At 53.3% G+C, this 10978-nt stretch overlaps 3 protein-coding genes across 3 annotated transcripts; 2 read left to right on the forward strand and 1 right to left on the reverse strand.

Moving 5' to 3' along the window:
* Positions 1–16: 16 nt before the first annotated feature.
* Positions 17–1007, reverse strand: ENH_00009650 (hypothetical protein; the record flags this gene model as incomplete). The annotated part of the gene is made up of 2 exons (XM_013584168.1): positions 17–299; positions 910–1007. The coding sequence occupies 2 exons, from the start codon at positions 1005–1007 to the stop codon at positions 17–19; spliced, it is 381 nt and encodes a 126-aa protein (XP_013439622.1).
* A 4906-nt stretch (positions 1008–5913) lies between these two features.
* ENH_00009660 (hypothetical protein, conserved) lies at positions 5914–6501 on the forward strand (the record flags this gene model as incomplete). Its single annotated transcript, XM_013584169.1, has 1 exon — positions 5914–6501. One exon carries the CDS (start codon positions 5914–5916, stop codon positions 6499–6501), a length of 588 nt encoding a protein of 195 aa, XP_013439623.1.
* A 1907-nt stretch (positions 6502–8408) lies between these two features.
* ENH_00009670 (hypothetical protein, conserved) lies at positions 8409–10634 on the forward strand (the record flags this gene model as incomplete). The annotated part of the gene is made up of 1 exon (XM_013584170.1): positions 8409–10634. The coding sequence occupies one exon, from the start codon at positions 8409–8411 to the stop codon at positions 10632–10634; it is 2226 nt and encodes a 741-aa protein (XP_013439624.1).
* Positions 10635–10978: the final 344 nt, after the last annotated feature.

The raw sequence follows: 10978 nt of genomic DNA on the forward strand, positions 1-10978 counted from the left end.
TGGCTCTTAGCAGCACTTAATTCCTAGGGATTTGCTGCAGCGAAGTTCTGCAAATTTGAATTTCAGGTCTGGAGAAGCAAAGCAAGGCAGTTTCACTGCGGCGCCAGAAGCCTCTCGCACGCTGCTGCTGCTGCTGCTGCTGCTGCTGCTGCTGCTGCTGCTGCTGCTGCTGCGTTCTGTGCTGCAGCAGCAGCAGCAAGCTAAAACTGCGAGCAAAAGGATCTCTTAGGCGCGGCGGCCTCGCGGGGCTGCTGCACTCAGTCGAGAGACCAGTACTCCTTCTCTTTCTTCTTCTTGAACTGCAGCGCAAGCACATGTGCATGCATGCAAAACGCATGCAAAACGCATGCATGCATGCATGCATGCGTGCATGCATGCATGCAGAGTCTGGGAAAGAGCTGCTGCAGTCACCTTCTTGGGCTTTGCAACTTCGCGCTGCTTCAGCTGCACGTTCACATAAGTCGCGAAGGCGGCGATGATCATGATGAAGACGAAAACGCCGATTATGACATTCCAGGCTGCGAAAAAGCAAAATAAAAGGAAATAAATGATTAAAATAAAAGAAATGCTTTTATTTTGATAGCCAAACACCCAACTCGCTCCGCCGGCGAGCACTGCTGCTTCGCTGCGGTGTACGTACACCCCGCCACCGCCGCCGCGCCGCAGAAAGTCCACTCGTCACTTGCCTTCGGGTTCGAGCGCCATTATTATTTTGTTGCGAATTCAAAATAAAAACTAAAAAGAAAACAAAAACAAAAACACAAGACGAGAGGCCTGCGGATCGGCAGCCGCGGACTGCGGCCAACTGCTGCCTCCCGCCCGCCTTCCGCGGGACTTGGAGATTTAAACTTAATTATTTCACTTTATTTATTTTATTTTTTATTTTAAATTCATTTATTCCGTCAAGTTTCATTTATTTCCTCTTCTCCGTTTTTCGGGCCTCTCCAGCGGCTCCCGCAGCAGCGCTGCGGCGAAGTCCAGGCGGCGGAGTTGAACTTGAACTCCATCTTGGGAAACTGCTGCGAAAGTCGCAACTCTTAGTTTAAAAAAACTATTTTTAAAATCTTTTAAAGACAAAGTCTTCTTTAATGAAGGCCCCTCACCTCTGAGAGGGGCAGCAGAGGCTGCGGCCCGCGAAGACAGCGCGGGGAGTCTTTGAATTCGAAAAGCTACGAAAAAATAATTCAAGTGCAAATGCGGCGAAGACACGAAACTCTCTTTTGCTGCTGTCTCGCAGCTGCTGCAGCGCAGCAGCAGCAGCTGCAGCCCCGCTGCTGCTGCTGCTGCTGCGCTTCGCAAATGGCGAAGTCTGCAGTCAAAAGGTCTTCAAATATTTAATTTAAATTCATTTATTTCAAATTATTTCTGTCTTTAACTCCAAAATTTGCTGCAACAGCAGCTGAAAACAGCCAAAGTCCATTTGCCGAAAGCTCTAAGTCTGCAAGTAATTCATTAAATGGACTTCAAATAAATCTCTTCAATTTAAACTCCATTTTTATTACAATTCAAAAAGATAATTTTTTACTTCAACAGAAATTAAACTTTTGAGTAAAATTACTTTTTATTTTAGACACTCTTTGCAATTCAGACTTTGCCTCTTAGGTGGAAAGTTCTGCGGCAAAGGAGGAAAATTGAACACTTGTGGGGAAATTTGTTTTAAAATGGAACTTTTAAAACTGTTATTTTATTTTATTTTTCAGTGAAGACTTCAGGCATAATTCACTGCAGTTTCAGCTGCCTAATCCTGTAAAAAAAGTTAAATAAATTTCAGTTTTTAAAATATTCAAAAAGCCACTATTAGCCGTACGCATAGTCTACAGTCAGTCGAAACCGAAGCACCTAATGCAATGTGCTGCAGCAGCAGACCCCGCTGTTGCTGCTGCTGCTGCTGCTGCTGCTGCAGCGATAGTTGTCTCCACGCTGTTGCTCCTATACTCCTGCTGCAGCACTGTCACCATAAGTCATTGCTGCTGCCCCACTATCAGCTGCTGCTGCTGCTGCTGCGGCGCTTCAAGGAAAATGGTTCCTATAATAGTAAGAAAAGCAAGGAACTCTGCGTTGCAGTCTGTGTTCAGCTTCACTGTAGCATTTAGATGAAGGGAAAAGATAAACCCTCGTGACTTCGACTTCACTGGAAAGCGTTTTCTGCACAATTTTAGCGGCGAAAGTCTTGGAAAAACTCAGGAAAACTATTAAAACTAAGTTTCCTCGCGTTTTGATTCTAAGGCTTTTAGCTTTTGGAACAAAAGTCCCATTAGTTCCGTTTGGTGAAGGCTTCACGAAGCCTTCTCACGCCACTCTAGTTGGCTTGAGATTTATTTTCAGCCTTTCTTCTAGCCTTCAAAACCACATCTTCGCGTTCTTTCCACTGACTAAATAAACTGCACTAATCAAAGAAATCTTATCAAGTTTATTATATACCAGAGATACATCATTCGATAACTTGCTGCCACACAGTCTGCACACAAGCACCAGAGTGGCGGCAACTCATTTTTGCAAGTTTATTCCCCGCGCCACCAAGTGCCCTGTTTGGAAGACTTTCGATGCTACTTATAAAGAAGTATGATCTGTTTATGGAGCTAAGTAATACTCTACATTTCTGGGTGCATTTGAAGATAGCTGGGCTTTGCACACGAGAAAACTGATCTGCATTGAACTACAAACTGGATCCCAAGGCGTGTAGCGCGTCACACGCTGTAGTGGAGTCTGAAGAGGACTTTTGTCAAATAAGAAAAGTGATACTCATCCACAATTAAAAGTAAGTATTGCCGCATGCATGCATTACAGGGTGGGGATGCCCCGAGTATCCTGCACTATAGAAGATCATGTATTGGAGAATAGCCAGTGAAAGCCCTCATTGAAAGGGGAAGCAATTTGTTGACAGACTCAGTCTCTCTGTTTAAACTTATCAACTCAAGATATCTCTAGTCACCCGTGAATCTGTCACACTCATATCTTTCACAAACAGCATGAGGCTGGCTGCGCTGCACCGGGGGTGGCGTGAGCAGCTCCCACGCAGCTCAGCCTCAACAGTTGAGGCTGACCTTTTGAGTTTTGAACAGAGAATGGAAATATGGCCTGGCTTTCAGACACCACAATATCAGTATCTCACTCTCCTAATATCCCCATATCCCCAGCATAGGGTTGGCTGCGCACAAATGTGATGCAGCCCGCGTCTCGCTTATATCCCAAATAGAAAAAAGTGCTTCTCTCAAAAACAAAAGTGCAGCCTTTGGGGAGCGCGTCAAGATGATTCTTGGCGCATTCTTCATCTCAGAACTTGTGGCGCACGGCGCTATAAAGCAGCCCAAAAGTGAAGTTCAGGGCCGTGTAATTCAGAATGTGTAGATCGGCGTGAAACATGATAGCAGAAAATGCATAAAGGGTTTAAGTGCTCGAAAGCAAAGTCCCGAAGTGCTCTTAATTAGTTCCAGGGTTTAGGGCTGGCAAGAAGTACCGCAGTTGCAGTACACTGCTTGGCCACGCAGAGCGTTAGAAGTATTGGAGGAACGCATGCGTTCCGTGGGGATAAGGAAGTTCGAAATAATGTTTAAATTTCTCAAGTGTTTGAGTTTCCTTACTTAGTAGTGATAGGAATAAGCCTAAGGAACGGATGTAGCCATGAAAGAAGAGCCTCGCAGGAGCCAAGCCGAGCTTATCTGTACAGCACTTCTTCACTCAAACTTTAAAGACAAACCCTCAGTTCCAGACTGGAAAACTGTTAGGAAGAAATTGCAGCTCTCCTGTAGTCTTGAAAGCTTTTCCAGTTTTTGATTTTTTTCTCTTTTCTGCTAGTGAGAGCACCACAGCACTGTTGCGGTGGCCAGATAAAGCGGGTCGAGTCCCGCATCAGATAAACTGTTTTTTCAGGAAAAATATCAAATTTTAATCTTGAAACTTTCGAATATCAAAAGTTAGTTGGGAAGTTCAAAGAACGACTGCTTTCCAGGAAGATCTGACGGTGTTTGCAGAGCTGCGCACTACCTTGAAGAACAGAAATAGCCGGGAGGCTGGAAAGCTGTGTGGATTCGAAAAAGTGCCTTCATTAAAAGTAATTGAATGCTCCCTGCCTGCATGTGCTGCTGCTGCTTCCATTTGCCCATTTGAAATGTGACCCAGAGCAAGCAGCAGCAGCATGTGTGATAAGTTTCACACAAAGCTAAATATTGGAGTGAGACCGAAAGTGAACAAGTACTGTGAAGGAAAGATGAAAAGGACTTTGGAAAGAGAGCTGCCCCCTGCCTGCTGCAGCAGAGCTTTCAAAGTGGGCAGTTGAACAGTTCTGAGAGGGCAAGGGAAACAGTGGACTTGTGTCAAGAAGCCGAAGTTATTCATTTGTGGGATTTGTGTGGCAGCTCATTTTAATTGAAGCTGCAAAAGATTCAATTGAATAAAGTGTCTTCTGCGGCACTTTTGAAAGACCTTGAGTGCATCACTTTTGAAAACAAACATGAATATATTCCGCATCGCCATATTTCTTCTCGGCAATTAGGAATTGTGTACTGGTCTAGAAAAAGCTAATGTTGAAACAAAGACAGATTCCTTTTCAGCTGCCACAAAACATTTCGGGAGGCTCCCTATAGAGAAGTCTCAGTGGCTGATAGTGCAGAAAGAAGGTTTGGCAACAAATTTCAGGTTTTGCACTTCTGCCTTAATTATGCAAAATAGACCCAAAAAGCCTTATTTTGAAAAAGTCTGTTGAAGTTTGAGTGCTGCACTGCTTTCTTAATCATGGAAATAAAGCCGAAAAGCCTCATTTTGCATTCAAAATGAAATGTTTTGATCTCTACGTCTTAACTCACACAAAGCAAAATGTGTCTGACTGCTGCAGTGTCTTTGCAAGCCTAAAACCTCATTCTTGCAGCACAATAATGCGTCTTTCCAGCTTAATTATTCCTTTAATGACTGCCGACTTGTAGCCTATTGAAAAGTGAATTCTTTTCCTCTTTTTTGACACATTTGGCGCCAGTTGCACTGCCTAAGTACATGAAAATCTAATGAAAGAAGCAAAGATGTTGTGTGCTGCTGTGCCTCCCACTTACAGAAAAGACAAAAACTGACCCAAGCCGCTGCAGACTTGCCAAGTAAGATCAGGCTAAGACAACTCAGAAATGACTCTGTTTCAATTTTTTTGGAAAGGGAAACAAGTCCTTTTTTCGTGAAAAGTTTGGAATTGAACTCTTTTGTCGGCTGGCTGAGCAGTGGAGTGCTGCATTACAGGTCGCCTTGGGGGAAATAAAAGCTGCGGATCTTCCCAGTTATGTCTATAGTTTGAATTGAAAGCCAATTAATTAAAAGATATTCTTTCTAAAGGTGTTTTAATCAGCAAATCTTCTGCAAGAACAGCAGCACCCACCACCTGTTGGCGATCTGGCAGTGGCGCCTCACCGCGCAGCTGCTGCTGCTGCGCTGCAGCCCGCGATATACAAAGTCTCGCGCCGCTCAATTTTGACTTAATTAATTTCGAAGTTATTTATATTTTATAAAGAGCTGAGGAGGCTTTGCAGGCTCTACTGGGCAGCCCGCGCACACGAGGCTGGCAGCACCGTGCCGGGAAGGCGTCAGACGGTCGGGGTTCGAGTCTGCGAAACCGGCCGGAAAAGGGGAGTTTTTTGCGCGATTAGGAGGCAAAATAATTTAAAAATATAAATAAAAAGGAATAGAAGACAGCAGAATCCTTTGAAGTGGTCTGGCGGCGGCAGTGCGTCGCATTGGTACGTTTGTTGGGTGCGGCGGATCTGGAACTTGAATGGCAGCGGCGGAGAGCGGGTTGGGGGAGGAGCTGCTGGGGGTTTCCCGCGGTCCTTGCTGTCGAAAAAAGTAATTAAAGTAAACAATAAAAGGTTTAATTTGTTTTGGCCGCGAGATTCCGTCGGTTTCCCCGAAAGGCGCGCTTCCCCGCTCACTGACACGATGAAGGCGCTGCAGCTGCTGGCCGCCGCCCCGTTTGCGGGCCTGCTGCTTTCCAGCGGAGCTTTCGCTGCTTCTGCCAGCAGAGCTGCTGCTGCAGCAGCAGCAGAAGCCAAGACTCCGGCGCAGGCTGCAGCAGAAGGGCTGCAGGCTGTGGGGGAGCTGTTCAAGTTTCTGGGCGAGGAGAGCAACAGTCTGAACTCGCGGCTCGACGCCGTCTCGGACTTCATAAAGTTTTTGCTGCGGGAACTGCAGCCCGAGGGCACTTCTGCTTCTTTCGAGCAAACAATTGCAGCTTTCGACGCAGCAATTGAAGGCGAAAAGGACTTCAACGACGCCGTGGACCAAATGGAAGAACTTGCTGCGGAAATCCGCGAGAAAAATCCCGAAAAAGACTCCGAAATGCGTCAAAAAATGCGAAGTTTGGCGGAAAAACTCCGCAGCATCACCGCAAAGACCACCAGCAGCTCCATGGCCGCCTTCGGCGTCGATGTCAGTGACCTCGTGCTGCCCGGCGTGGGCTCTTACGTGGACTACATGGTGGAGAAGCATGCAGAGCCGATTGTAAACAAGTTTGAAGACTGCATGTGAGCCTCGGGGCTTTGCTGCTGCTGCTGCAGCAGCAGCAGCAGCAGCAGCAGCAGCAGCCGCAGCGCCGCTGCCGCGGCGGCGCTGCAGCAGCAGCAGCGGGGCGACGGCTACGGGCGAAACCCCCACGGACTTCTTGCATGCACTTCAAAGACCGCCGCCGCAGCCACCAACTCCTTCCGCGTGCTGCTGCTGTGGGGCCCCACGCTGCAGAGCAGCAGCAGCAGCAGCAGCAGCAGCAGCAGACTGCAGCAGAATGCCACTTCTCTGGCCAAATTGCTGCAGCAGCTTCGCCGAGCCAATTCACTGTTCTCTAGGCTCTACCGGGGGCCGCAGCCCCCGGCGGGCGGCGCCTGCAGCAACTTGAACACGATGCTTTGGGTATAAGCCGTGCGTGAGCAGCAGCAGCAGCAGCAGCAGCAGCAGCAGCAGCAGCAGCAATAGCGCAGCGGCAGCAATAGCGCAGCAGCCACAGGGCCGCTGCGGGCTAGTCAGGCAGCTAGCTTGTAGGGTCGAGCAGATTGCCCAGGATAGTCCTGCGGGGACTTGTAAAAACTCCAAACCCTAGGTCGAGTCGCAAACCCTAAACCCTAAACCCTAAACCCTACATTCAAGGGCCAGGCCCGAAACCCTAGCCTTTAGGGCTAGCTAGCTGCTGCAGGCAGCCACCAGATTCCTACCCGCCTTCTGGAATGCATTAAGCCAGCTAGCCATAGCGTGGCTGCGTGGCCAGCTGCTGCTGCAGCTGCTTACGCTGGCTGCAGCAGCTAGCTGTGTGTACCAGGCGGCGTCTAGCGGGTAGAGCGACGCTGCGTAGGAAATACCTTAGATGAACAGCCACGAAACGCTGCTGCAGAAGCAGCAGCAGCAGCAGCAGCAGCAGCAGCTAGCTGCAGCAGCAGCAACAGCAGCGGCAGCTAGCTGCAGCAGCAGCAACAGCAGCGGCAGCTAGCTGCAGCAGCAGCAGCGGCAGCTAGCTGCAGCAGCCCTCGCTGCTCCTCCAAAGCAGTTTCCCTTTTAAATAAGTATTAATTTAAAGGCTATTTGGGGTATTGGGGGGACTTGGGGGCCCCCTGCTGCTGCTGGGGGCTCCCTGCTGCTGCTGGGGGCCCCCATCTGCTGCTGGGGGCTCCCTGCTGCTGCTGGGGGCCCCCTGCTGCTGCTGGGGGCCCCCTGCTGCTGCTGGGGGCCCCCTGCTGCTGCTGGGGGCCCCCGTGCGTTGCAGCGAGTCGGGGCGTGAGGTGTACGTACACCCGGGGCCCCAGGGGCCCCAGGGGCCCCCAAACCCTCAAATTGAAGTTCAGCCCAAATTTGCATGCAGTCTTTGCTGGCTGCTGCAGCGAGCCAGCGGGCTCTGCTGCAGCAGCAGCAGCAGCAGCAGCAGCAGCAGCAGCGGCGGCGGCGGCGGCGGCAGCAGCAGAGGGACCAGGAGGCCTGTGCATGCAACGGCTTTAACGTTGAAATATCTTTTTTGAATTAAATTAAATTGAATTAAATTAAATTAAATTAAATTCAAAAAGTCCATTTGAACAAACTCGAAGAACCGCTGCTGCTGTGCAGACAGCGGCCGCTGGAGAGACCGCTGGCCTGCCCGCTGCCCTAACCGCTGTCTAAACCCTAAACCCTAAACCCTAAACCCTAAACCCTAAACCCTAAACCCTAAACCCTAAACCCTTAGTTTTCGGCTTTTCGGTTTCAAGTTTTCCAGGTGTACATGCACTTCCCAGGCCGATGAGTCGCACCAGCTTCTCGCAGTCCCTTGGAGTGTCTCCTCAGCCTCAGCAGCAGCAGCAGCAGCAGCAGCAGCAGCAGCAGCAGATACGCCAGCAGCAGCAGCAGCAGCAGAATCGCAGCAGCACTTCCAGCTAGTCGTCGTGGCTAGTGGATTGTGACTTGGCGCCGCCGCGCGAATGAGGCCCTCCCTGCTGCTGTTTGCTGCTGCTGCTGCTGCTGCTGCTGCAGCAGACAGCAGCAGCTTAGTCTTTTGCTGGCAGCGGCGAGGCCAAGACGAGGGGAGACTCAAGAGGGGCCCCCAGGGGCCCTTTGACGGGGCCTATGGGGGCCCCCGGGGGCCCCTGACCCTGGCGCTGCTGCGCGAGCCGCCTGCAGCGCAGCCAGCAGCAGCAGCAGCAGCAGCAGCAGCAGCAGCAGCAGCAGCGCCGCAAGACAGCGAAGGGGAAGCCGTTGCTTCTGCGCTCGAGAGCTACGGGAGAGAAAAGGTGCTGCAGCTGCTGGCGGGGGGCAGCAGGGGGGAGGAGGAGGCGATGGCAGCAGCTTTGCTGCGGCTGCAGCAGCAGCAGCAGCAGCAAGACACAGCAGCAGCAGCAGCAACAGCAACTGATGCGGCAGACAGCGTGCTGCGCGAGGAGCAGCAGGAAGACGTGCTGGCAGCCCTGAAGGAGTGGCAGTTTGCAGAAAGGGGGGCAGCAGAGACCCTGAAGCAGAAGCAGCAGCAGCAGCAGCAGCAGCAGCTGCTGCTGCTGCTGCAGAAGAAGAAGGAGGAGGAGCAGCAGCAGCAGCAGCTCGAACCCCTGCTGCTGGTCGGGGAGCTTGACGCGGGGATCGAGGGATCGTCCAAGTCCTTCCTGCCTCTTCTTCCTGCTGCTCCGCCCCGCAGCAGCAGCAGCAGCAGCAGCAGCAGCAGCAGCACGACGACAACAACGACAGCTTCCCCCGCTGGCGCAGCAGCAGCAAGCTCTGCAGCAGCAGCAGCAGCAGCAGCAGAAGACCCGCGCAGCGACAGCGCCTCGGAGGCTGCTGCGAGAGCAGCAGCAGCAGCGGGGCTGGAGACAGTGGCGTCTGCTGCAGCAGCAGGGAAGCAAGACTTGCTGGCAGCAGCAGCAGCAGCAGCAGCAGCAGTCTCAGCAGAAGGGGCCCCCCGCCTCGTCAAAGAACTCCTGGGCAAACTGGGGCCCCCCGTGCTGCTGCAGCTGGAGGCCTCCAGTACCCTGTGGGGTTTGGGGGCCCCCCCGTTGCTGCTGCTGGGGCCCCTGCGGGACCAGACTCAGTCCAGCATGCACTTCAGCGCGAGAGCAGCAGCAGGTGCTGCTGCTGCTGCTGCTGCTGCTGCTGCTGCTGCAGCGCAGCCGCAGCAGTTCCTCCTCAGGTTCCAAAGGGCCCGGGGGCCCGTCCAAGACGAGGCCTTTGCTGCAGCAGAAGAGCGCCAGAAGCAAATAAGGGCTGGGCTGCGTTTGCTGCAGCAGCAAACCACTTCTGAGGAGCAGCAGCAGCCGCGGGAGCCGTGGCTGGACGACGCGGCCCAGCAGCAGCAGCAGCAGCAGCAGCAGCAGCAGCGGGAGGCCCTGGAAGCTGCGAAGCAGCACATTCTGCTGCCTCTCTGGGTCGGCCAGCTGGCGCTGCCCTCCCCCACAGTTGCTGCAGCAGGAAACGATTTGCTGCTGAACTGGGTGGAGGTTTACCCCGACGCGCTGCTGCGGCTGCAGCAGCTGCCGCTGCTGCAGCAGCAGGGCCAGTGGTTTGTTGCGCTGCAGCTGCTGAAGGCAGCAGCAGCACTGCAAAGCGCCGGCCTCCACTTGGGGGCCTTCGGGCCAGCTTCGCCGTGGATCAGCAGCAGCGGCCAGCTGCTGTTCGAGGGTGTACATACACTGCAGCCGCTGCAGCAGCAGCAGCAGCAGCAGCAGCAGCAGCAGCAGCAGCAGCGGTGGGTCTGTGGGGAGGAGGAGCTCGAGCTGCCCTGGACTCCCTACATGCCTCCCGAGAGGGCCTTCTGCGGCCCCTCAGTGCCCGCCAAGGAGAAGGAAGTGTGGCAGCAGCAGCAGCTGCTGCTGCAGCAAAAGAAGGGAGCAGCAGCAGCAGCAATTACTGCCTGGGGCCTCGGCTTGCTGCTGTTCCATGTCTTCTGCAGCGCCCGCCTCCCCTACGGGATATCTGCTGTGGCCAGCGAGGCAGACACGCTGCAGCAGCTGCGGCGCCTCTACCTCTCAGCAGCAGACAGCAGCAGCAGCAGCAGCAGCAGCAGCAGCAAACGCCTCAACTTCAAGACCTGCAGCAGCGACCCCAGGGCCCACCGCCTGCTGCAGGCGCTGCTGCACCCAAACCCCACACGCCGCGCCTCTCCGGCCCGCCTGCTGAGGCAGCTGCTGCAGGAGGAGCAGCTAGTCAAAGCCAAACCCTAGCAGCAGCAGCAGCAGCAGCAGCAGCAGCAGCAGCAGCAGCAGCAGCAGCGGCAGCAGCAGCAGCAGGTGCCGCTGCAGCGGGTGTTGCTGCAGCTGGCGTTGTTGCGACGGGTGTTGCTGCCGTGGCTGCTGCTGCAGCGGGTGCTGCTGCAGGTAGTGATGCTGCAGCGGCTGTTGCTGCAGCTGGTGCTGCTGCAGCTGGTGCTGCTGCAGCGGGTCTGCTGCAGCGGGTGCTGCTGCAGTGGGTTTTGTTTCAGCAGGTGCTGCTGCAGCTGCTGCTGCTGCAGCAGGTGCTGCTGCAGCAGGTGCTGCTGCAGCTGCTGCTGCTGCAGCAGGTGCCGCTG

The sequence above is a fragment of the Eimeria necatrix genome, genomic scaffold (assembly GCF_000499385.1).
Source record: "Eimeria necatrix Houghton genomic scaffold, Enh_scaff128, whole genome shotgun sequence".
Lineage (NCBI taxonomy): Eukaryota > Apicomplexa > Conoidasida > Eucoccidiorida > Eimeriidae > Eimeria > Eimeria necatrix.